Source organism: Rhinatrema bivittatum, chromosome 12 (assembly GCF_901001135.1).
Source record: "Rhinatrema bivittatum chromosome 12, aRhiBiv1.1, whole genome shotgun sequence".
NCBI classification, from domain to species: Eukaryota; Metazoa; Chordata; class Amphibia; order Gymnophiona; family Rhinatrematidae; genus Rhinatrema; species Rhinatrema bivittatum.
In genome coordinates, this window is record NC_042626.1 from 18,186,391 (window position 1) to 18,212,240 (window position 25,850).

Sequence of the window (25,850 nt, forward strand, 5' to 3'; positions counted from 1 at the left end):
TGAGCTAACTGAATAACTCCCAAGAAATGTGTGCTAACAGCGCTTATACACTGTCCTGAGCAAAGCTTGCCTAGTGTTTGTTTTTGTGTTGCATGTTGTCATAGCTAACCTAGAAACTAATGCCAGTGATTGAGCAGACTTCCGGCCTGTGAGTTGATTGGTCAGTCTAATTATGCAAATGACTTTTCCTTCATAGTGTTCATAATAACATAAGATATGACAAGTCACACCAAAGGGCCTTTGAGCCCAGCATGCTGTCTTGTGTAGTGTCCAGTTGAAGTACTCCGCAGATCCCAAGGAGCAGATCTAGTTCTGTTGCTTGTTCCCAGGGATAAGTAGTGGCTTGCCTGGCCAGGTAAATCTGGTATGATTTTATGAACTTGTCTAAACCCCTTTTAAACTCAGCTATGCTAAATTCCTTGACCACGTCCTGTAACAACAAATTCCGCAGCATGATTCTGCACAGAGTAAAAAAAAATATTTTTTCCAATTTGTTTTAAATCTGCTCCCTTTTAGTGTCATGGAGTGCCCTAGTCTTGGCAGTACTAGAAAGGGTGAATAACCATTCCCTATTTACCTGTTCCACCCTATTAATAATTTAATAAACTTCTATCTCATTCCCTCTGCCGCCTCTCCAAGGTGAAGAGCTCTAACCAGTTTAACCATATGGGAGCAGTTCCTTCCCCATAATCATTTTTGTTGCCTCTCTTAACTTTTTTCTAGTTCTGTTTTATCTTCTTTGAGATGGGGTGACCAGGACTGCACACAATACTATAGTGCACCAGATCCTGCATTCCACTGAGAACTGGATATAAAATAGCTCTCCCTCTCTTCAGTTTTCCAGCACCCACACTTTACCCACCCCTAGCATATCCTAATGACTCATTTGCCCAGTCAATACTGGGGTAATGAAATGGAGCGTTAGAACTAATACACTTACTGAAGATATAGAAATAGGCATTTCAGAGACCTGCTAGAAAGAGGATAACCAATGGGACGCTGGTACCACTAGGGACACTAGCGCGTCTCTAGCACCTCTTCTTTTTGACAGGAGCGGCGGCTGTCAGCGAGTTTGACAGCCGATGCTCAATTTTGCCGGCGTCTGTTCTCAAACCAGCTGACAGCCACTGGTTTGGAAACCAGATGCCGGCAAAATTGAGCATCCGGTTTTCAAGCCGCGGGCCGATTTAACATTTTTATTTTTATTTTTTTATTTTGATTATTTTTAACCTTTGGGACCTCCAACTTAATATCGCCATGATATTAAGTCGGAGGGTGCACAGAAAAGCAGTTTTTACTGCTTTTCTGTACACTTTCCCGGTGCCGAGAGAAATTAATTGCCTACCTTTTGGGTAGGCGCTAATTTCTGAAAGTAAAATGTGCGGCTTGGCTGCACATTTTACTTTCTGAATGGCGCGGGAATAACTAATAGGGCCATCAACATGCATTTGCATGTTGCGGGCGCTATTAGTTTGGGGGGGGGGGGTTTGGATGCGCGTTTTCAATGCGCTATTACCCCTTACTGAATAAGGGGTAAAGCTAGCGCGTCGAAAACGCGCGTCCAACCGCGGGTTAACAGTGGCTCCACCGGAGCGCACTGTACTGTATCGGCCTGATGGTAAGGTCACAGGGGCTGCCTGTTAAATGCAAGCATATCATTTGCGAGTGGGTTGATTACAGATCGAAGGAGATTCACTTTGCTCTTCATTTGTCTCAAAACGGATATGTAGCAGCTCTCTCTGCTGCCACCTTGGCCTTCTTGCAAATGGAAGTTCTCACACAATAGGCAGTGTGACTAAAACCTTTTGAGTTACAAAGCAAAAAAAATGCTCTGAGTATGAGGAGTGATGGTCCATTTTATGATGATGAAAACAGGACAAAAGATTTTTAATAAAGTAAATTCTAAGAAAATGCCATAAGAAAATGCCATGCTGGGTCAGACCAAGAGTCCATCAAACCCAGCATCCTGTTTCCAACAGAGGCCAAACCAGGCCACAAGAACCTGGCAATTACCCAAACACTAAGAAGATCCCATGCTACTGATGCCAGTAATAGCAGAGGCCACTCCCTAAGTAAACTTGATTAATAGCAGCTAATGAATTTCTCCTCCAAGAACTTATCCAAACCTTTTTTTTAAACACAGCTACACTAACTGCACTAACCACACCCCTCTGGCAACAAATTCCAGAGCTTAATTGTGCACTTAGTGAAAAATAATTCTCCAATTAGTCTTAAATGTGCTACTTGCTAACGTCATGGAGTGCCCCCTAGTCCTTCTATTATCCAAAAGTGTAAATAAGTAAATAACAGATTCACATCTACTCGTTCAAGACCTCTCATGATCTCAAAGACCTCTATCATATCTCCACTCAGCTGTCTCTTTTCCAAGCTGAACAGCCCTAACTTCTTCAGCCTTACAAGTTTAATATCAAGATCTTGATATTAACTTGTACCCTGTATATTGTCAATATCTGCTGCTCCCCACTCAGTATCCCAAACATGACAACTCAGACCATTCCCCGCATTCTCTACCCATCTCACAGACGCACCTGTCCCCACATCATCAACACCCCTCTACCCAAATCCCTACTTTCCTGTCTTAATTTCCCCTCACTCAGCTACTTGGACACGTCACATTATCTATAACTCTTATCAACGCACAATCCCTAACCAAAAAGACCCTCATCCTTCATGATTATCTCATAGATTGCAAGCCTGAAATATGTGCCATCACAGAATCTTGGCTCAAGGACTCTGACACTGTCCTAATAAATCAGCTCCCTATTGACTCCTATGACATATTTTCCATCCCAAGGCAAAAAAAAGAGGGGGCCTCCTCTTAATGGTTAAAAAACATCTCAAATTGAGACAGGTATACATCAACATTCCCCCCCCCCCCCCCCCCCCGATTTGAAATTGGCTTATTCAAATCCCCAGATCTGCAAATCTGCCTTATATACGCTCCCCCTGGCCTACTAGAACAAACCCATCCCCTTTAATAGAAATTATCTCAGATCACATAAACATAGACATCCCTGCCATCATCCTAGGAGACTTTAATCTCCATGTAGACTCTCTCCCCCTCTCCTCCTCATGCGAAACCTTCCTTAATTCCCTCCTTGCCATTGGTTTCAGACAACTTATCACTTCCCCCACGCACAAAGCAGGTCATACGCTTGACCTCATCTTTGTCAATTCCAGCATTCATTCCCCTAAGTCACCCTTCTGCACTCCTGTACCCTGGTCGGATCACGCACTCATGCATGCATTCCTCTCCTTAAGACCTCCTACTACACACAACCCACCTCACAGTGCTCCACAGAGGACCTGATCTCTGCCCTCACCAACCCTATCGTAGACATAGATTGCTCCACTCCTGACGCAGTACTCACAGCCTGGTACAACCTCACCAACAACATCGCTAATGAAATATGTCCCCTCATCAGCAAAGAGATTCCCCAATCTCTTTGCTGATGAGCTAAAAAGAATGAAAATAGACCTCAGACTGAAAGAGAACATGGCATAAAGATCCTACCCCCCAGCAAGCTTCCACATACAAATCCGCCCTTCACAATCTCAGACATTCTACCATCAAGACAAAACTTGACTACTATGCTTCTAAAATACACAAGTACAAGTTCAATGCTAAAGCTCTTATGTCGCAAACCTCACTAAATCTGCTCCCCACCCTTTCTCTGACAAAGAAGCCAAAACTAAAAGTGAAGAACTTGCCCTCTATTTCCGTGACAAAATAGCAAATATCATACTCTGTCTCCCTACCACCCCCCCTCTCATGAACCCACTCCCGAAAACTGCTAAGCCATCCTCGACTCCCTTGATCTCACATCCTCTAAGGAAGTGGAATCCATACTAAAAAAAAACCTCAAACCAGTGACCCACACATCTGATACTATCCCAACTAAAGCACTGTTATCAATTCCAAATATTGTTGCCAAACACTTGGCCAACATAATTAACTGCTCCCTCACCTTTGGTCAAGTCCCCGACTCTCTAAAACATGCTGTGGTCAAACCCCTCCTTAAAAAACCCACCTTTTGACCCCAAAGACCCATCCAACTACCGTCCTATCTCAAATCTTCCATTGATAGCCAAAATCATGGGAAAAGTGGTTAACTCCCAGCTCACAGATTACCTCAACACCCATAACATTCTTCACCCTTCCCAATTTGGTTTCCGTAAGCATTTTAACACCGAAACCCTCTTACTTGCTCTCACAGACAAACTCCTCAAAGGCCTAGATCAAGGGCAATGTTACATCCTAGCCCTCCTTGACATCTCCTCAGCGTTTGACACCATAAGCCACAACCTCCTCCTTTCCCGACTATCAGACATAGGCATTTCAGGATCAGCCTACCTCTGGTTTAAATCCTACTTGGCCAATAAACAATACTCTGTGAAAATAGGAAAGTCATATTCCACTCTCCCAAGGCGTCCCACAAGGCTTTTCTCTTTTCTCCACCCTTTTCAATATATATTTGTTGCCTCTCTGCCATCTTCTCTCTGATCTTTGCCTCAAAATTTTCATATACGTTGATGATATCCAAATCCTCATACCCATACATGAATCCATTGCCAAATCCCTACTATTCCGGGAGAAATGTCTCTTATCCATAAACACCCTCCTCATGAGCCTCCAACTATCTCTCACCACTGCAAAAAACAGAGCTGCATATTATATCCAACCCACAGAACCCTATACTAGCCCCTGCAAGTGACCCTTCACCAATCCTGTCCTCTATACAGCCATTAGTACATAATCTCGGTGTCATGATTGATCAGCATCTAAATTTCAAAAAATACATCAACACTATCCTAAAAGAAGGTTTCTATAAACTCCATGTTATGAAGAAACTCAAACCCTTACTATACTCACACGATCTCCGTTCAGTCATACAAGCAACCATTTGCCCAAAGATGGACTACTGCAACTCCCTACTTCTGGGCCTTCCATACGCTAACATCAAACCTCTTCAAATGCTGCAAAATGCGTTAGCCAGAACTCTTACGAAATACTTGGAATGGAGCCTGTATAGCATGCATCGCTAGACTAACCAATCATGACACCTTTAATCGTGATTTTTTCCTTATTTTTTTTATTCTTGTAAAGCTGATTTTGCTGATTCCACAGATTCTTCTCAGCAGTAATCGCTGGAAAATCTGGTCCCCCCCTATATTGGGAATATGTGGGACTTTTATTAACCACAAAGTTTAAGTATATTTCTAAAAAAAAAAGGTTTAATAGTGGTAATCTGTTTTCTTTTAACCAGTACTTGGCTGGTAGTTTCCTTTTATAAATGTTTTATGCTAGCAAACGCATCTTCAAAATTCCAATCTGTTTCTTAATGGGTATAGTGTTCTAGTTATAGTGCTGTGCAAGTCAGATCACATGATTCTGCAGTCACTGTTTCCAGCATGATTGAGATTCAAAGAAAGCTTTACCCCATATGTGCTGTGCAATATTTCAAAGTGCTCCTGGCAATCAGGGACACTCGCGCTGTATCAATCAAACACTGTCACTCTTAGTTGTTCTGAAATTCTGTAAGCAGCTTCTCTGTAACCCTTGAAGCCCTGGGAACAGCTATGATAGCGAGAATCACAGATGAGCTGAAACTGCCTGGATCCATTTCACCTGGAGGCACTGAGAAGGGTGGCAGCTGCCTGGAATAATGGTGGTGGAAAAGAATAATATTACAGAATGCAAATATTCTTGGGATATATATCAAGTTAGTGGATGGCATAGGGTTGGAAGTTTGTAATATTGCAAACTACCCTCCTCTTCACTCCCTCAAGAACCAAGGCATGGGGGTAGAGTTGATGAGCAGAGATCCAACTTTATCGCGCTAGTGATGCATCATAGGGAAAATATTCAGCTGTAGCCTCTGCCCAACAAAAAGTGAAGTACTGGTTAGTAGCCCCTGCCCTCAAAACTTGATCAGCATCTTCAAGCACTGCTGGGAGAGCAGCAGGTTCGGTAGCTTCTTAGCCACTGCTCTGCTCCTGCAATCACCACATGTCCTTGCTAGGCAGGAAATGAGCGAGGTCCCCGCATCTGATCCTGCCAGCCACAGCCTACTGGAAGACGGCGAGCTTACCCGCAACTCCCTCCTCCAGTGATATTGGTGGCAGTGGGATCAGTAAAATCAGGTCCCTGGTGATGAAGAGAAAACAAGGGTTAGATAAAGGAGACATGACCTTGTGATGCCACAGGCATCAGATTGGAAGCTGCAGACTCCTCAGCAATAAGTTGATGCCTGCTTGTTGGTGTTGCCCAGATGTAATCTAGCAAGTCCACAGTAACGTAGGTGGCTGGATGTTTGGGCCACAGTCTCTTCCTCCTCATCTTGTCAGACCAGTCCAGACAGGTTGGTTTGTCCCTCTTACCAGCAGAGGGACACGTTCTTTGTCCTGATGCTCTCCCTCTATATATCCTGGAGGGAAGGCAGCAGTAGTCCTCTGCCTCCAGCAGGAAAGAAGGAAAGGCCACGGAGGCAACAACCCAGGGTGTGGGTTGGTTCCCCCTGAACAGGCCGAGTTAGAGAAGCTCCAATGGGATGACAACCAATTTGGACTACTCCTCCCTCTTTTTGGAGTAATCAGGAGTGGCAGACTCCCGCAGTTCCCAGCGATAATGGAAGACCTTTCAAAAAAAAAAAAAAAAATCCACAGAGGCAGGTTAGCGGCAGACTGTGTGCCACTTTCTTTCCCCACCTGCTTAGGGAGGGAGTGCGGGCGGTGCTGGGCCAGAGGCAGAGCAGCATGGCCTCACCACTCAGTTATTCTCCCCAGCGGCAGGTCAGGCCTAGCACACCTCTGTGGCATTGGGGCCCAAGGAAACGGGAAGCCTGGGATTTTCAGTTGAATTAATGAAAATGATGCAATAAGGCATATCGGGCAAGGCAGGAAAGCAGCCCAGGGCATGGGGCACCAGCGAAGGTGAGAGTCCTCACTAGGGAAGAAACCCAGAATGGAAGTAGCCAGGGAGCGGTCCTTGTTGTACCACGAGTCCCTCCTCCCAAGGAAGAAGCTGCCTTAGACTGGCACAATGAAGAGGAGGGTGAGCTGCAGTCACAGGTAGATAACTCCTGCAATCAGGTTGTTTTAGAAAACAAGTCTTAAATTGCCCTTATCTGCCAAGTGCCTCAGTGGTTCAGACCAAGGGAAGACCAGCCTAAGGAGAGCGTATGCAGGGTGGATCTGTCCTGGATGGCATAAAGTGGAGAGAGCATTCCCAGCTCACGTTGCTATTTTAAGTATAAAAGCGGAGTGGGACTTCCCAGAAACGGCCTTAAAGAATTTCAGAGCTATGGAGAGACTGAAAGATGCCCAAGGTGAATGCAGTGGTAACTAAGACCGACAGTTCCAGTAGGAGGTGGATCAGCATATAAGGATCACAGGGTGAAGACCTGTGCTGAGTCTGTGCAAAACTTTTACTGGTTTTGAATTTTCTGTGTGGTAAGTCCACACTTTTCTTATGTTTATTTTAGAGGGTTGTTTTGACTCCTTTATGTTCAAACATTATTTTGGTTTCATTTTTTGCGAGGACATTGGGGCTGTCTGTGTGTGTGTGTACAGATTCAAGAATGAAGTTTTCTGGACAGCTATACAAATAGCCCTGATGAAGCTACGTATGGCGAAACATGTTGGGTTTTGTCAAAGTTTTTTGATCTTTTGTTTCAGTGAACAACTGCTACCCAATTGGAATTGGTTTATTATATGTGCTGGATTTGAGCTTATCAGTGAAGACCTATTGGATTCTGTAGCATTTCTTCCAGTTTTTGTTTTTAGGGTAGTGATATTTTTTTTTCTTGTCTTGTGGAGGAGTGTGTGCGCACGTGTATGGGCTCTCATATGTATGTTTGTTTATATTGCTGGCTGGAAACTTCTCATTTGTAATGGAAATTTGATTTCTTTGGTTAATATTTTTTTGCTGTTATGGTTTAAGTTTTATACCTATGTAATATGCTGTGGCTCTGTTATCTCTTGCATAAGATGTAGGTAAGTGGCTGTATATTTTGAAGCCATCATATTTCATTTACTTGCATCTTATTACATTGGTCCTGAGTTGAGACTGAAACTTGGGGCTCCCACGTGGAAGTGCAAAGCAGTAACCACCAGGGCCAAGGAAGGTTCCACTTTAAAATCGGTCATCTGCCAGATTCAGTCATTGCTGCCGGGGCAGAATGGAGACCTGTGTTTTACTCAGTTGTGACATTTTATTAGTCTTTGATAGTCCTCTTATCTTCCCACAGCAGCTGTGGAGAACATGTATGTGTTTTTGTTGAGCAATCATGTTTGCATTTTTTTTTTTTTAATTAAATATATTTTAACCCGTTGCCTGAACAAGTGCGAGCTGAAAGTCATAGAGCAGCTATACCCAGGCAACCCAAATATTTCATTTTGCCTGAAAGTTATTAAAAAAAAAAAAAAAAAAAAAAAAAAAATTCTCAGATCTACATAGGTAGACAACGGTAAAATTCAGCAACCCTTCATCATTGGCTACAGTCTTGGTCTGCTAAGGATTTTTGTAGATCATTGGGTGTGCGACATTCAGAGGGTACAAAGGATATACCACTGAAGGAAAGAAGTAATATAAATATTACTGGCAGAAGTCTGTTGGTAATGCAACAGGACTATTTCTTTTCATTCCAAATGTGAGAGCTTGAGGGGATGGTATCTCCGCCAGAGCTCACCATCCATTCCAGCTACAAAATAGTTTTTCCACCAGTATTAGGGGTCTATCTTATATGGAAACTATGGTCCTTGAAGGTCTGTCTTCTGTTCTACTGCCAACCATGATGCTTTTGAAATACACATTTCTCTGTCGGTTTGAGATCTTATTAAATGTTTGTCATGCCTGTTGCATTACTAACAGACTTCTGCCAGTGATATTTATTTATATTTCTTCTTTCCTTCAGTGGCTTGAACTTCACGTATTAGTTGAGGTAGTGTTGTTCATATAAACATCTGATATGCAGGTTATTGGCTTGGGGTGGAAAATGGGGAACTCCGGCTATGTCTTGCTCTTGTCTGGTTGCACCTGGTTTGTTTTCTCTGAAGGACAAAATGTTTATCCTGGAGTTCTGAGTTCCAATAAGGTGATAACGTATACAGATTCTGCTGCTGCCTGCCCCAGGCAGATACTGGCTATAAAGTATGTATCCCAGATGACCCCACCTCTCAGCCAGGCTGCAGTTAGTCTCTTTAATAGTATGTGCAGCATGAACCTCCTCAAATACCCTCCAATGATGTTGCTTCAGGCTTTACTGCTTTTTATATAGCATTTTTGCTTATTTAAAAGAAAAATAAAATACAACATGACTAATCTGCAGTATGCCAGTTTACCATGTGGGGTATTGTAAGAGAATGCAAATGTTCATGATGAGCTTTTTAGATTAGATTTATTTTGGGAAAGAGTCTCAAATAGCTCTTGAATCTTGTGCTTAATCACTTTCCTCTAGAATTTACTTGGTAACATAGATGATGGCAGGTGAGGAGCAAAATGGACCATCTATTTTGCCTAAAGTTACTTTCATAATTTCTGTAGATTTTGTTGACCGAGCTTTACAAGTTTGGTTCTATGAATTTGATGTCTTATTTTCCCCAGGATTCTTACTGGGTTCAGTCTGCTACATGAAATGAGTATCTAAGGATCTAAATTCTTGCTTTCCCATGGCAGGTGCTGTTGGTGAGCAGTAGTCGGTATCCAGACAGATGGATAGTGCCAGGTGGTGGCCTGGAACCTGAGGAGGAGCCCAGCATGGCTGCCGTCCGGGAAGTCTGTGAAGAGGTTTGTATTTCTGAGAAGCTGAGAGGGAGGGAAGAAGCTGTTTCTTGCTCTTTGTTGCTGTACCCTGACTTATTGAATTTGTACTATCAGTATTGATGGTTGCAGTTCAGTTAAAGTTTTCCCCAGCAAATACCCAGATTTGAGATGGTATTTATGATCATAATTGCTGATGGATTATTTTGCCCAGCCCTATGAAATGTTGCAGTAAGGCTGCTATTGTATCTTGATTCAAATAGTTCATGCTTCAGCAAAATGCCTCATTGTGTCTGGCAACTTGCCTTGCTACTAAAGAGACTTGAGTGACAGAGGTGGAGTATCTTCATCTAACAGTGAATGCCAGATTTTGGAGTTAGAAATAATAACTTTGGAAATCTGAAGCCATCTTTGAGTGGAACAAGCTGCTTTAGTAGCATTGTCAGGTGGACTTGGCTGTAAAGCTATTCCCCCATCCCTCTCAGTTCCTTGGCCCCAAGATCCCACATTTTTCCACAGAAAAGTCTGCTTCTCATAGGGTCAACTCTAGCCCTTGAACAGAATAAAATGCAGCCCCTTGAAGGCAGAATCAGGGCAGAATGCCCTGCAGCTGCTTGTGATCAGGCAGAGGCACAGTGTGATGGCTTAAAATAGGATTTCTAGAGTCAGCAGGGGTTACTGGGAGACCAAATTTCCATCTGTGCAGAGATCCTAGATCCTTGAAACATTATTTACATCAGATTCCAGTTCAGTATGTTATGCATGAGCCAAGGAGAGAACCACTTTCCTACCATTTAGATTTGCTGGATTCACATTGGATGATCTCATGAAGCAGGTGGGAAATGTAGAACTAGAATGTGGAACACATTGGGAAAATATCAGACACCACCACAGAGGTACCTAATGAACTTCTCAGGCCATTTGTCTTGGTTATTTTTCACTACATCATTTTGAGTTCTTCAGTCAACTTCTGCTTCTTTGTAGATTCCCCTGGTCTTCCCTTAACTGAAGCATTTCTAAATGTTTTCTGACATAAAGACCCATCTAAATGAAGAAACATTTTGTGCAGCGCACCTCTTGATTAACAAAACAAAAAACGTTTGAGGAAGCTAAGCTTCTATTGGTGTGCAGTCACTGGGTATATTTTGGAAATGTGATCAGAGTCACTGTTAATTCTTGCTCCATTGACCTTGGACATGCTTGTTCTTGATGCAGGAAATACTTGTGCGAGTTGTAGCTGAAAGTCACCTATATTTAAAAAGTAGAATTATTTTATTTTAATCATAATTAAATATTAAATGAAAACAGTATACACATATATGATTATCCTGACAATCATATAAATGGTAACTTCTTCCCACTTCTCATTTAGAGTATATTATTGATCTATGTATCCGTAAATATTGGCACACTATGGATAACCTAGAAACCAAACATATTTCGTGCCTAAATGTAAACCGTTGTGATGGTACATTACTAAACGACGGTACAGAAAAGTTTTTAAATAAATAAATAAATGTTGTAAAAAATGGCAACCAAAGTGAGACTGCTTGGTCTGAGACGCCTGGATATTGCTTACCAACATCAACAAGATCTCTACTTCTCAATGTTATCAGGGCATTTGCTGTGGCTATAGAAAGTCTACATCCCCTTCCAAAATGTTCATCTTCTTTTGCCTTATTGCTTAGAAGTAATATGCATCAAATCGGTGTTTGTTAGATGTGGACTAGGATGTGTGGCTACAACTGCCAAGTGAAAATATTTTCAAGAATTCCATAGACATTGAAGTTGAAATAAAAACATGGAATAGCTTGGTTAGGTGTGTCCACCCCCTTCCCTTGTACATCTGCATCAATCCTGAGGACTTAGTCAGGCATAATTAATTGTCTTCATAAGGACATGTTAAGTGAACTTGCCCTACCCGTGTTAAACTGTACTGATTCACATGACATGATACAGTCTCAGTCACTGTTGTTTAAAAGTAAAGACCCAACTAGGAGCCACCAATGAGCTGTCAAAAGAACTCCAGGACGAAGTTGTGCAAAGGCACAGATCTGACGATACGTAAAAAAGAATTACAATATCTCTTGGAAGATGGTCAAGTTGATTTAAGTGGAAAGTGTATGGTACTGCTAAGTCCTGCTTAGATCAGGCCACCTCTCCAAACTGGAGGAGGAGACTGGTCAGGGAGGCAACCAAGAATGAAAGAGCTATAGGCTGGTCAAAGCATGCAAGTAATGATAATATCCCAAGTACTCTACAAATGGGGTCTGTATGGCAGAATAGCAAGAAGGAAGCTGCTATTCAAGAAAGCCCACCTTGAATCACATTGTAAGTTTGGAAGGACTGCTCAGGATATTGCAGCCTTCTGGCAAAAAGTCTGAGGTCTCTTGAAACTAAAATAACTTTTTTGGCCTGAATGCAAGGCATTGCTTTTGATGCAAACACAGCACATCATCTGGAGAGTAACATCCCTATTGTGAAGCATGCTTGTGGCAACAGAATATTATGAAGATGTTTCTCAGGTCAAACATTTTTTTGAATATCATTTATATAAAACATATTTAAAAAAAAAACCAAACAGTGCAAGTCAAGTGGAATGGAATCCACAATGCAATCTAAAGCCAAGTACTAATAGGTCCAAAACAATGAAACATACATTAGAGGGTTGACAGTAAAGCTTTTCTACTGTCTCCATCTGCTGGTACAGGAGAGAAAATAAATAAATAAATATTGGTCTGGACTGATCTGTGGGACTCAAGAAAATTAGCAGGTAAGAACTGTGTACTGTGCAAAAGAAAATCAGATGACATTTGATGGGCAACAGAGAAGGTCCACTCTCACATGTTGGCATTGACTTGTTCAGTATTGCTGTAAGCATTCCACCATTTCCACTGTGCTACTACAGTGTGTTTCAGCCAGTGTGCCGTCACAGCTGGCCAGGTGTGCATGAAAAGTCACCACTGCCTGATACTGGGATTCAGACCAGCACCTGGGCTCTGTTCTCATCAACAGGAGATACTAGTAATCTAGTAGTAGCACTTAAATGTGCAGGATCTCCCTAGAGTACAGAGAAGTCTCACCATTGAGCCCCCTCTGCTTCTGCTGCTCTGTACTCCATTTTCAGCTTTCTTAACATGGGCACACCACTCGCCTGCCTCAGCTCCTCATCCTGCAGATGCTTCTGCTCTCTCCACTCTTTACTGCTTGCAGAACCCTGCGTCTTCCCTACTCAGCATAGACTCTCTATGCTGTCCCCGTAATTCCTCATCATGAAGAGGCCTCTCTACTCCTGGACTCCATCCTTCTCTTCTTGCAGGAGAAAAAAATGTGTGCAGGCAGCTGCTCGGGTAGTTACCTTGTCTGCCACATTTGTTAGAATTCTTCTGCTGCTGCTGCTCCCAGCTGCATGCCCTTTCCGTCTCATTCAGCCTTGGGGATAAGACAGAGGCTGGAAGGGAGGAAGTGCTACCTATAATATGCGCCACACAAAGTGGGACCTGGCTGTCCATGCCCCACACTCTGGGACGCATGCTGTAGCTAGGAAGGACAGGCATACATGACAATGCGTGCTCAGAAAGGAGCTTCTGCACATTAAGAGCTACTACTGGTATCTCTTGTTGCTGAGAGCAGAACCCCGGTGCTGGGCCTGAGCATCAGGCAGTGATAACTTGTTTCTGTGGCACGCTGGTTGGGAAATGCTGACTTAGAGTAAGACCAGGTGACACTTGTAAGAGTAAACCTTCTTTTTCTCTCCACAGGCTGGTGTGAAAGGCACATTGGGAAGATTAGTGGGGATTTTTGAGGTAAGATTTAAAAAAAATATATATATATGTGTCTCTAGAATGTTACAATAGTTTGTCTTTTGAAGGGGGGGAAAAGCCTTCTAGTTTACTGTTTCCCCCACCCCAAACTTGGTCATGACCCAGTAGTAGATCTTGGACATCAGTGACTAGGTCAAAGTCATGTTCCTATCCCCTGTCCTTGTACATGTTCACACTGCAAAGCTGTTTTTTTGGGGGTGGGTGGGAGAAGAACATGTGTTGCAGGGGAATTTTTTTTTTTTTTTTTTTACTAACTCATACTTTAATGCAGGTTTCGGGTACTGTGAGCCTCACAATACCCGTACTCCCACACTGTTCTCACAATGATCACCACCAAGAGGCATGGGAGCATAGGCACCGTGTTCTCAAAATGACTGAGAACTGCATGACGTGGTGAGTGGGTAGCACTGGGTGAGAGGTGGTGTATATGAGAGTCGATGGAAAGGAGAGGGTGGGGAGTGCGCATGAGAAATCAGCACAGCAGACTTGCCATGCAGGTTGCACATTTATCTTGTGACCAAGAGGAGATCATGAGTAACGGGCCTACATATCACATTTGAAAGTAAATGAAACGCAGCGTGATCTTTTATACCATGTTTATTTATAAACATTTGATATTCTGTCTTTAGTAAGCTGGTCACAAAGTAGATTACAATCAGATTTATAGTTAAATTCCTATTACATAGTGTCATAGTTACAGTGATCATGGAGAGACAAGAGGGGACATATAGGGGAGGAGATAAGATATGAAGAAAGGGGAGGATGGTTGTGGTCATCCAAGGGGTGTAGGATAGGGTATAGTAGCAATAAGGTACTACTAGATGCCTTCAAGAGAAGGGTAATTGAAGATACACCAGTGCTGATGCATTGAGAAAAAGCAGGTAGCTAGTGCAGAGGAAGTAGTCAAAGGCGGTCCGGAAGGGTCGATTAAAAGGTGAAGTTGTAGTGGTCCGTGAAAGAAAGGGAGTCTGTTGCAGTAACACAGTTGTTGATGTGGATTTAGGGAAAGGTCTGCCTGAATAGCCAAGACTTAAACTATTCCTGAAGGTGAAGTAGTGTTTCACGGTGGTGTTTTGTTCCATGGTTTTGGGCATAGCAGCTGAATGTGGGGAGTCTAGTGGAGGGCTATTTGGGAGGAATGAAGATCTCTTGTGGGAGTGTATGAGCAGGAGTTGGGAGAGATACTTCTGGGCCAAGTTGTTTACACACCTGAAAACAAAGCAGAGAGTTTTAATTGTACTGACTGGGAGCCAGTGAGGTTGATTTAAGATTGGTCTATTGATCAGTTGTTTTGGCTCGTACCAGAATTATTGCAGCTGTGCTTTGTAAGAGTTGGAGGTATTTGGATATTATTTTATGATACGCCATGGAATAGAGAATTACTGAAGTCTGAGCAGTTGGTTATTAATGCCTGTATCTCAGTCTAGCAAAATAGTTGTGAATCTGGCACAGATGCATAAAGGGGAGGGCCTTACCATCTTTGAGATGTGGGTTTCCATTGTGAGGCTGTGATTTAGTTGAACTCAGACTTTTTGTATTGAATCTTTAGGATATAGGGGACTTCCTGATAGGGAGGGCAGGGCTAGTAAGGGGTTCTGGTTTGGAAGGGTTGAATTTGAGCTTGTGGTTGTTGAGCTACTGCTGTAAGATAGTGATTAAGATTGGTGATGGAAGTGGTTTTGTCTGGACCTATCTTGATGCAGAGTTGATTGTCATCTGCAAAAAGGTGGCATTCTGTGTTGGACCGTATGAATGTAAATATTAAAAAGGATCAGGGAGAGCATTGAAGCCTGGGGTGATCCACAGGTGGTGTCTTTGGATAAGGATGATTGTTGCCCAGGAAAGATTAAAACCAGTTAAGGAACTGTCTTCAGTACGGACATCATTGAATTGTTATAGTAGGAGTGGTGATTAAAGGGCCAAAGGCAGCAGAAAGATACATTTTATTTATTAAAATTGTATATGCCGCTCATATTGAAAAGTTCATGTTGAGTGGATTACAACAATAAAACACATAACATTAAAATTAACAAGCACTAAAAACTGTGAAATTATCTTTAAAACAATACATTTCATCAAATAACGAGTTATCCAAACTGAAATAGACCAACTTGATGGAGATCTACTGAAGGCTGTTTGAAACAAAGGCTTTTTGGTGCTTGTGGATAACAGGATATCATTAGAGGCTCTTAGAAAATTGGGCCGTGCATTCCACAAATCAAGGCCCTTAAAGGAAAAGCTGCTTAGGGCTGGGAGGGAGTTGCCACTTGGTCTGCATTCATGTGGATGCTGTTCTGTATCCTTTCTTGAATATGGGTTGGTAAGGAAGATGTTGCTACCTTCAAGGAAGTTTAAGAGTTGGAAGTAGACTGCATTTTTACTATTTTTGATAGGAAGAGCAGGGTGGAGACTAGACTGTAGTTGTGTGTGTGTGTGTGTGTGGTTTTTTTTGTTTGTTTTTTTTAAGTTAGGTTTAATTATGGGCTTTTTAGGGGGAGACCCTTGGGTCAGCACTGCATTTATTATTATGGTTAGTCGGGGGCTAGATTTTGCCACCTCGTGTATTTGGAAGGGTATCCGGTCCAGCGGACAAGTGGAATGACCGATCCTTTGAAGGATTTTTTTCTACTACTTTGGGAGAGAGTGTTCTGAATTTGGACAGTGTGGGATGCAATGAAGAGGGAGTTAGATCTGGCTGGGTTGGAGGAGTGGATGTGTTTGAGGGTTTGTTTGAATTAAATAACTCTTTGGACAGGGGAGGGAGAGGTGCTTTGAAGGAGATATATATTTGGATTTTTTTCCAAGAAGAATGCAACAAATCTTCAGTGGACGTATCATCAGAAATGGCAGCTGGTGTTGGGGGTTTAGACGTGGAGTTTTTGTAGCAGCTGAAAAAGTTTCCCTAGATGCCTCATTGATAGCTCTAGCTGTTTAGAGATGTAGTCTTTTTTGCTTGTTGAATAGCTGCTTTATATTTCTTTGGTTTGTCATCTTTCTTTCCTCCATTTTCATTCAAGATGAAGGGACTGTTTGAGAAGAAGACCTTCATGGAGCCAGGAAGAGTTTGTTTAAAATTGCTTGAATAACATTAATGTCTAATTTTTAGGTGTTCACACATAATGAAGTGGTTAAAGCTAGCAATTATTGCTTGTCTATTTTATGAAAAATCAAGTCAGTTATTTGGTTCATGGAGATTTTTTTTTTTTTTTCGTCCACTGGGTACCAAGAAAAAAATATTGAAAACCACTGCTATTTACATCTGCTATGGCATGTTGGTAGTTTGGGATCGATAGCGTGACTTGCTCTCCTCTCTTCATTCCAGAATCGAGAGAGGAAACACAGAACGTTTGTTTATGTTCTCATTGTCACTGAAGTGTTGGAAGACTGGGAGGATTCAGTAAACATTGGTAAGTTTTTTCATGCTTACCTGTCTGTTAAGGCTGTTTCTCACTTCTTTCTATGGTGAATATTTCAGTTACTCACGCTGCCTCCATCCCCCCCCCCCCCATATCCTCCTTCCTGTAGTACTTGTCCATGAAAACATGCTCTGACACACATCCAGATTTCTATTCCTTTCCCTTATTCCTTCACTCTTGCAGCTGACTTTTTGTTTACTGAGCTACAAATTTTTTTTATCCAACTCCAAGATCATCTTTATGAAATATCTCCAAAACTTCCAGAATTTCATTGAGAACTGGAGAGAGCTTTCGGATCAGTTCTTTGAAGCTCTCCTTAGCAGTGTCGACTGGAGTAATTGGATAGAATGGATGGGTCAATTAGTCATTACTATGCTAAAGTTCAGAGAGAGAGAGATGCCGCATCTCAGCGGTTTAAAAATGCTTTGTGATAACCCAAACTCTGCTTTTCACTTCTGATTCAAGATTTCTCAGCAATTCTGATTATAAAAAAAAGCTATGAGGTGAAACTATGAAATTTTCAACCCCTGAAAATGCGTTGGCTCTTATTTGTGGTGGTGTTTTTTTTTGTTTTTTTTTAATATACTTTATTATTCAGAATGGGCAGCTAGCTTTGGCAGCCCTCTTGAACGCTGAGAACCTTTATTCACAGGCTGCTAGGACTCTTCCCTTATTTTTATCCCCTCTCCCCTCTGTCGTGACAATTGCAATGACAATCCTAAGCAAAGATCGAGCCTCACTTCAGAGCCCATTATAAATGCATTCTCTACTGGCAAGTACGTGCCTCCATATAGCAAGGTATTTCTTGTAGCGGTTGTGCACATGGTTGTAGCAAATTGATTGCTAATAATAAACACTGTAAACAGGAATGTTTCATTCATTCATTTGTAGAATAGTGAAACTAAGGTGGTAACTACACTTGTAGGAGACATTGGTGGACTCATGGAAGCATGGCATGAAGTTTCATGAACTGGTAAGAAAGGAAAAGGTTTCCAGCCTCCAGTACTGTGATTTCTGAATCATTTTGGCCTTGTTGTTCCCAATGACTTTCTCACTCAATAGAACAATCCAGACCTTGCTTTCATGTTTCTTGAAACTTCATCCTTTGCTGTGCAATGATTGAGATCTATTCCAGTCCGGATTTTCTTTTCTTCCCACAGTACAGGATATATTGAGGGGTTTTTTCCCAATATTTGCAGATATGAATCATTGTAGGGCTCGGATGTTATAAGAAGGCCTCCTTCCCTAGCATTCCCTATGGATTCCTCCCACTCTTGTTTGCATCTTGCAGGCAGGAGGAAGCCAGAAAACATGGATCAAAGCTCCTCTGAGGAGGGCAAAGGGCCTGGGCACTGACTGGAGCACATGTTGCTCTGAGGAAATGAGAAATTATTCATGGCAAGTGGTAAATCAGAGGCAGCTTTTGCTACAGCAAGAGTTATTAAAAGGTTCAAACAGAACCCTCCAACACTAAAGAAAATTGCTGTTAGCAAGGAAACCTGGGCTACCATCATGAAAAATGTACTGGCAACAGAGAACCATGGGGCAACTAAAATTAAAACCCAAGCGGCTTTCCTCGTGCTCTCTTTCAAAAAGAGTAAATGAGCTAAAGAACTTCCTTGTTGGAAGATACTAGGGCACTGCTGTAGGACTTGGAAGTTAAGTAGCTTGGTGGAGATGTGCACTTTTGTTGAGAATCTTTAACTGTGGTACCCAAGATCTTCCTAAATTGACTTTAGAATGGATTATGCTGGCAAGGAAGGCCACATGCAGCAGGGAGAATGAACATAAGAACATAAGAAATTGCCATGCTGGGTCAGACCAAGGGTCCATCAAGCCCAGCATCCTGTTTCCAACAGAGGCCAAACCAGGCCACAAGAACCTGGCAATTACCCAAACACTAAGAAGATCCCATGCTACTGATGCAATTAATAGCAGTGGCTATTCCCTAAGTAAATTTGATTAATAGCCGTTAATGGACTTCTCTTCCAAGAACTTATCCAAACCTTTTTTGAACCCAGCTACACTAACTGCACTAACCACATCCTCTGGCAACAAATTCCAGAGCTTTATTGTGTGATGAGTGAAAAAGAATTTTCTCAGATTAGTCTTAAATGTGCTACTTGCTAACTTCATGGAATGCCCCCTAGTCCTCCTATTATTCGAAAGTGTAAATACCCGAGTCACATCTACTCGTTCAAGACCTCTCATGATCTTAAAGACCTCTATCATATCCCCCCTCAGCCGTCTCTTCTCCACTTACTAGCACAGAATTCCTGTTAGAAATGACCTTTTTCTCCAGACAGGATGCTACTGCACTTTATATTACTTCACTCTGGGGAAACCCACCATTATTACCCACGCGGGCATTGTGGAAAGTTACTTTTCCAACTTTTGAGTGGTAGAACCTAGGACTTGGATCTCAAGAATTCAGTCGACTTACATCTTGGCACTTTAAACTCGATATCGCAGCCCCCTTCCCCTCTGTGTCTGTTAAATGGCTCATGTGAGTACTGAAACAGTCTCTGCTTTTAGTGTGCTTCTCCTCATGGGTCCGAGTGCACCATTTCTAACCTCCCTCTCTCTCCACAGGAAGGAAAAGGGAATGGTTCCGGATTGACGACGCTATAAAAGTGCTACAGTATCATAAACCGGTGCAGGCCTCCTACTTTGCAGCTCTGAGGCAAGGTTACTTGGCAAATAATGGCACGCCAGTCGTGGCCGCCACATACTCTGTGTCCAATGAGAGCACGCTGTCTGACATCAGATGACTGATGAGCGCGTCGGGTGTGGACGTCGCCTCTGGAGAATAGACTGAGAACCCCACTTTTCTCCCCTTGTTTTTTCTTTCATATGTTTTTTGGTTTTTTTTCCCTCACTCCATAAACCCTTTTTGTGATCAGGACCTGATGGCAAAGGCAGTGTTTGAAAATGTTGCAGTTAGTGTAACGTGGCACATTTTTTCCTGGTGTGTATTTACCCAAAAAAAAAAAAAAGTGCATGAAGTATCCCTACCAAGCCCCACACCCATTATCCCTTCAGACAGGCAAGTACATTGCCTCTGCCCCCTACATCACCAGCACCTCAGTGCAAGGCAGCCCCCTGTTCCCCCAACATGTCTGAGGGAGAGAGACCAGTGTAAACTCTCCTCCCTCCCCTAACATCTCTCACACAATACCCTACCCCTCCCACGCCTCTCTTAATCACTATCTCCCCCTCGTGTATGGACTGTATTTTGCTGTATTGACTGGGGTAGAACCTGTGCTGAAATGTTCCAACAGTTGGTTTAAATGTATGTATTTTTTTTTTTTTTTTTGGGAGGGTGTGTATGGAAGGGGGTGTTACGTTAGAGGAAAAAGTATTTGATATTTCTTAGGATATTAAGCCCTTGCAGCTTCTGAAAAGAGTTTATAATTCAGGATTTATTTACCTTGTTGCTTTAAAAAAAAAAAAAAAAAAAAAATATATATATATATACGTACATGTATGTATGGTTCTAGAAATCAATTACTGCACCTCATCACCTTCTCAGCCATTCCTCCCCCCCCCCCCCATCTGACTTAGCAGCACCTATAAGTTAGTATATTGTTAACATACAGCTCTTAACTACCAGAATCCAGTCCTCCTTGAATTCAGATTATATTACTACCCTAACAACTGTTACTGAACCCCTCACCAAACACCTGACCCTTCACACACACACTTGTGTTTGCTACCCTTCATCGGGGGGCAGTTCCATCTGTCACATAAATCTGGGAATATTCTACCACTTCTTGCCAAGGTGAAGTTCCATCTGCAGGGAATGATCCTGCAAAAAACTGTTCTGCAGATATGAGTTTGCTCTGTATGGCAGACGTAAGGACTTTTCATACACAGAGTTAAAGTAAATGAACTCCAGTAGGTCTCAGAATATGAATTGAAGGAAGATGACTGATCTGTTGGAGGTGATGGAACTGACTGGGTCTCACATGGGATGGAGTTGAAACAACGGGAGAGCCTTGCCTTTGGTGAAGCCGGAGGAGTACGCTCTACTCACTGATTTCCTCCCCTTGAACTGGGTTGTGTGTGTATTTATTTTTCTTAAACACTGGCTTGAAGAATCTGCAGTTACAGATGGATTGTGCCGTCACAGAATGAAACCTTGCTTCCGAGTTAGAATGGATGACAGCAGTGCATAAGGAATCTCCAGTCACCCTTCAAGGTAAACCATATGCTTGAGATCTAGATATTGTGCCCATGTACTGATGCCCTCCAAGGTGGCAGCTGGGAAGGCAAACTCTCTCTGCAGTTAAGTAATGTTATCTAATTGAAGAAATGCAAGTGAAAATGTAACTTGGAGTTTTCTCCTCTCTAGTTAGGCAGCCCTCTGCCAGAGACTTTTGATAGCACTTTTGTCAGTGTGACCTTGATGTGAAAGGAATCTCTTAATTGCCAGGATCTTCTTGTACCAGTGGAGTCTGCAGTAGATTTGAATTTCAAGCATATTTTCAGCTGAAGTTTTCCCTGACTCTGCTGATTATTTCCACCCGCCAGCTATGGAGAACTTGAAATTGGGGAAACTTAAGTAATACGGTGGGAATGGATAACGTGCATGCCATGCTGCACTGTCATAAGCTGAAGATTCCCACAATAATTGACCATAAGACATCTGTCCATTTGAAACACGTATATAGAAAGTAATAAAATCACTTTGGGGAAAGGAGACTTCCAGGTTATTTGTTTGTGGCTACTTGGTCCAGGTCCTAGTAGCTGTACATTTTTTTGTTTTTAACTATTTGATTCATCCTCTGAAGGGGGACATAGCAGGAGATGCTCAGGTTTTACCAAGTAGCAACTGTTGTACAGAGAGAGATTAACTAGGTACTTAGCAACTAAAGGTGCTTGAGGCATGCCGTAGGGATAAAGATCACAGACTCTCCATCAATACTTTCTTCTCTAGCGGTACAAGTGGCCACAAACTAATTTATTCATCCAAATGCATCCATGCCTTTTATGATTCTCTGGGAGCCTTCTGACCCATGTTTAATTCTGCTACACAATTTCCATTAGTTCTATAGGAGCAAATTTGATATGTTTAACTTTTTCACATTTTGAGCTGTTGCTGAAATGAACCCTCCTTTTTACTGTATTGGATGGATCACATCCAAACAGTTTTAACAGCCTTCCTTATTTCAAATCCTTTTTAAAGTTACCATGTGAGAGCTGTTTGTAAAAGGCTAGTGGTGCTTTTTCCACTGGAGATGAAGCACTTGCCTTTAAAATACAAAAAAATCAGACCCTTTTGGCCAATACTCATGCCTGCTAACATTTCCAACCATCTCTTATCTTAACCTAAGCTACTTCTTGCCTTTCATTCATATTAAACCCCCTCTCGAACAAGCACAAACATCTCTCCAGCTCCATACGTTTTGTAAATGCATACAAACCGTTCTTGCGTATATTTTTCTTTTCTGTTATGCAGCACAACAGATTCTCAGGATTGTAGGCAGTTCCCAAGACACTTTTCATAAAGCCAATCTATATCAGCATGCATACATCACTCTAGTAGCTCCTTGGTTGCACTATATAGCACTACTTACATACCATCTGTTCTGTCACACAAGATAGTGTGCGCACAGATCACCCTAAATCACAATTTGCCACTTTTTCTTTCTGCCATGCTCTGCGCTTCCGAACAGACGGCATACCAACTGTAATGGCGCACACAAATGTAGAAAAATTAACATTTTTACAGGAAGAAATAACACTTTAAGCAAATTCTGGGATGCAGCATTTTCAGGGTGATAGTGTGCATATATGTTCTGTTTTGTAACATGCCTCCCCTGTGGTGGGGTGTAATGAAGGTCGTAGACCTTTGAAGACCCAGGATGGTGCTGTTTTGTGAAGCAGATGAGAATCCTGTTCTATCCTTTCTGTAGGAGAGTCCCTTCTCAGTTGGCTAGGCAGCCTGTAATAGATGTAGAATGGAAATAGAAATTTCATAGTAACAAGTAGGCATGTTTGATTTTGTAGAACGTTTTGTGTGTAATCAAGCTAAGATCAATGTACTTCTTTGTTGCGATTCACTGTGCACATTCAGTATAGTCCTAACACAACTTTGCAACACCATGAAGTACAAAAACATAGCATATCAAAGTAGCACATCAGAAACCCAAAAGGGTAATGAGTCCCATCACCAAGCAACCAAAGGTGACTTTATACATTTGGGGTAGAAATTCACTTTGCATTTCGCAATTAGCCCAGAATCTTCTCTAGATCATCCTTTCCTACCCCTTTTAGTGCACAGGTCAGCTACAGGAAGAGCTTTCCAGAAGGGAGCAATGATAAAACCATGCAGCTAAGAATATCTGCAATAGAAGCATCTTATTTGTTCACAACACTTCAAGGTCCCTGCCCCTCCCAAGAGATTGAGCAGCCTCCAGCTCTGGTGTAGGCTCCACCTGGAGTCCCACTATCTGTTATTACTCAAAAATCTGATATCTTGGGCCAGGACCACCACGTGCGATTTGTGGGGAAGGTCTCAAACTACACTCTCTCTAGGACTTGGACTCAGTATTTGTTTATAGGTATGTCCCATCAGGAATTAAATATTTGACTCCCCCCGTTTTCCTTCTGCCTCATTGATTTCTATGGTGTTGACCTGTGTGTGTTTGGCTATATTTAATTGAGATGGTGTGGTGAAGCATAGAGCAGTGCATTTGTATCTTGCTCTTAGTTTGAGCTGAAAGTGTGGCAGGAGCATGGTCTTCCTTGTTCCAGATATTGGTGGTCGGGCAAGGGGTAATGAAGCCAATAATAAATTATGCAATTCCAGGTAGGGCTGACCTAAAATCCTTTGTAAAGTGGGCGGCTTCAATTTTCCTGAGATATTAACGCAGAATGTTTTAATTTTTACTTGCTGAAAATTTATTTATTTTTTTTTTTTTACTGGAAAGGTTTTTAAGTCCTAAATTTGGCAGAATAGACTCCTTCATCACAGTGGGTTTGTAAATCCACGGTTTTGCCTCTGTGTAATATCTAGACAGCTGCTGACTGGTATTAGCCGGGAACTCCCAGTTCTGTTCATTAGACCCATGTTTCTCAATCAGTGGTCCGAGGAATGGCAGAGGTCCTTGGCAGCATTTGCGCTGGTCTCTGTGGCCTGGCAGTTATTGCAGGAGGAAGCAGACCCATACTGAAGCTGCTGTCTGAGTCCACACAGGTACTGGCTCCCCATCCAGTTGCCCGTACGCCCGAGTGGCGCATTCTCTAATGTCCTGGTTAGTGGCTGTGCTGGTACACTGGGGGCCTTCACTCCTGCTGGCACTGAACAGCTGATTGAGCCAGCAGGCTAAACGTGAACATCGGGCTCAGCCGAGTCCTGGACCGCTCTCTACATAGGACCCAGCTGAGTCCTGGGTCTCTACATAAATAATCCAGTGGGTTCCTGAAGGTTGCTGCAAGCATTAGGTCCCTTACAGGAGTGGCATTTACTCCCACTATGAGCACTAAGTAGTTTTAGCCCCTGGTTATACTATCCTCTGGAATGAGGAGACCTGGGGGTTTTTTTTTTCGTCTTGTTTTTCGCTCTTCCATGCTCCGGATGAAAGAAGCACAGTTCCTTTGTCATAACTCTTGCAGTTAAATAAATAAGGTGTGGCTTGGTTGAGGAGGGTGACTCCTGAAGAGGGAGGGGTGTAGTCCTACCCCCCTGCACGCGCTCACACTTGTCATGGAAGGTGCCCAAATGGGAACTGCTCCTCCCCCACTCTTCAGCCAGCCAGTCCAAAGCAGTTTAGGAGCTCAGCCAACTGGGCTCTCGTATCAAAAAGTTGAGAGGAGTGTAAAACGTGAGACTTAGCAAATTTTATACTACCCCAAGATCTCATCTATGCAAAGTCCTATATAGCAGAACAGATGCTTGAAAGTACCCCTTCAGCTTGTGTTTAAAAAGCATGGAACCCCCCCGAGTGGGAAGCTATGCATGATTTCTGTTCTCCACCCAGAGAACAGGAAGTGCCCCTAAAGGGCTGTCCTGCTCCGGATATGTGCGTATGGGGCAGGAGTAGTGCCCTGAGATTAGTTTCCTATTTTGATCGAAAAGGGAAGTGACATTTCCTTACTTTTCAACTTGCTTTTCCCACATTGTACTTGGAGCATGCGGTGTGGGAGGGAATTCACTGATCTGACATGGAAAGGGAAGAGAGATTAAGAATTTCTTCTGTTTTGGATTTAAAAAGAACAAGGTGCCAGAAAACTGGAGACTTCTTCTGATCTTCCCCGTGAAGGAAATCCTCTGCGGAAGTTGAGCTCAGGGAGTTTCGTCCTTGGAGGTCCAAGTGGAAGGGAGGCCAAACATCCAGCTCATTTTTTTGTGTGTGTAGATTTGCACTTTCGCCTCGCTTGACGCGATACAGCCTGATCAGAGGTTGCATGCCTTCATTGCCAGAGTCCTAAAAAGACTTTTTTTTTTAATGTTTTTCCCCTCATGTGCTCTGAAAGAGGTTTAGCTGGACTCTTGTTTAGTGGAAATGTGTAAACTTGGCTGTTCAGTGACTTTCCAAACTGCTGCTTGTTTTGGGTCAGGACAGGCTGGTGCTGTTACTTCACTGAGCCTAAAAGTAGGATGAGGTTTGCGGCTTTGGAACTCGTGCAGGGGAATTCACGGCTACCAGGGGATGGGGAACAATCGATAGTTTCTCGTGTTAATAAATGTTTAATTTGTTGTTCCTGAAATTCCATCAGTATCTTTCCTGGACTAGTAAAACATTGATAACATGCAGTTAAGCGGCGCATTGTTTGACTGCGCTGGTTAAAAAAAAAAAAAAAAAATGAAACAATGTAACTGGA

The 25,850-nt window shown here is 42.6% G+C and overlaps 1 protein-coding gene across 2 annotated transcripts in view; it reads left to right on the forward strand.

Annotated features, from left to right (window-relative positions):
- The window catches only part of LOC115074200 (diphosphoinositol polyphosphate phosphohydrolase 1), a 39,704-nt gene extending 13,854 nt beyond the window's left edge, over positions 1-25,850 (forward strand). For both annotated transcript variants that reach the window (XM_029573448.1, XM_029573449.1), the window contains exons 2-5: positions 9,698-9,808; positions 13,543-13,587; positions 16,928-17,012; positions 19,614-25,850. In XM_029573448.1, the coding sequence (XP_029429308.1) occupies positions 9,698-9,808; positions 13,543-13,587; positions 16,928-17,012; positions 19,614-19,792 (420 nt within the window). In that variant the 3' untranslated portion in view covers positions 19,793-25,850. The remainder of the gene's footprint in view (positions 1-9,697; positions 9,809-13,542; positions 13,588-16,927; positions 17,013-19,613) is intronic.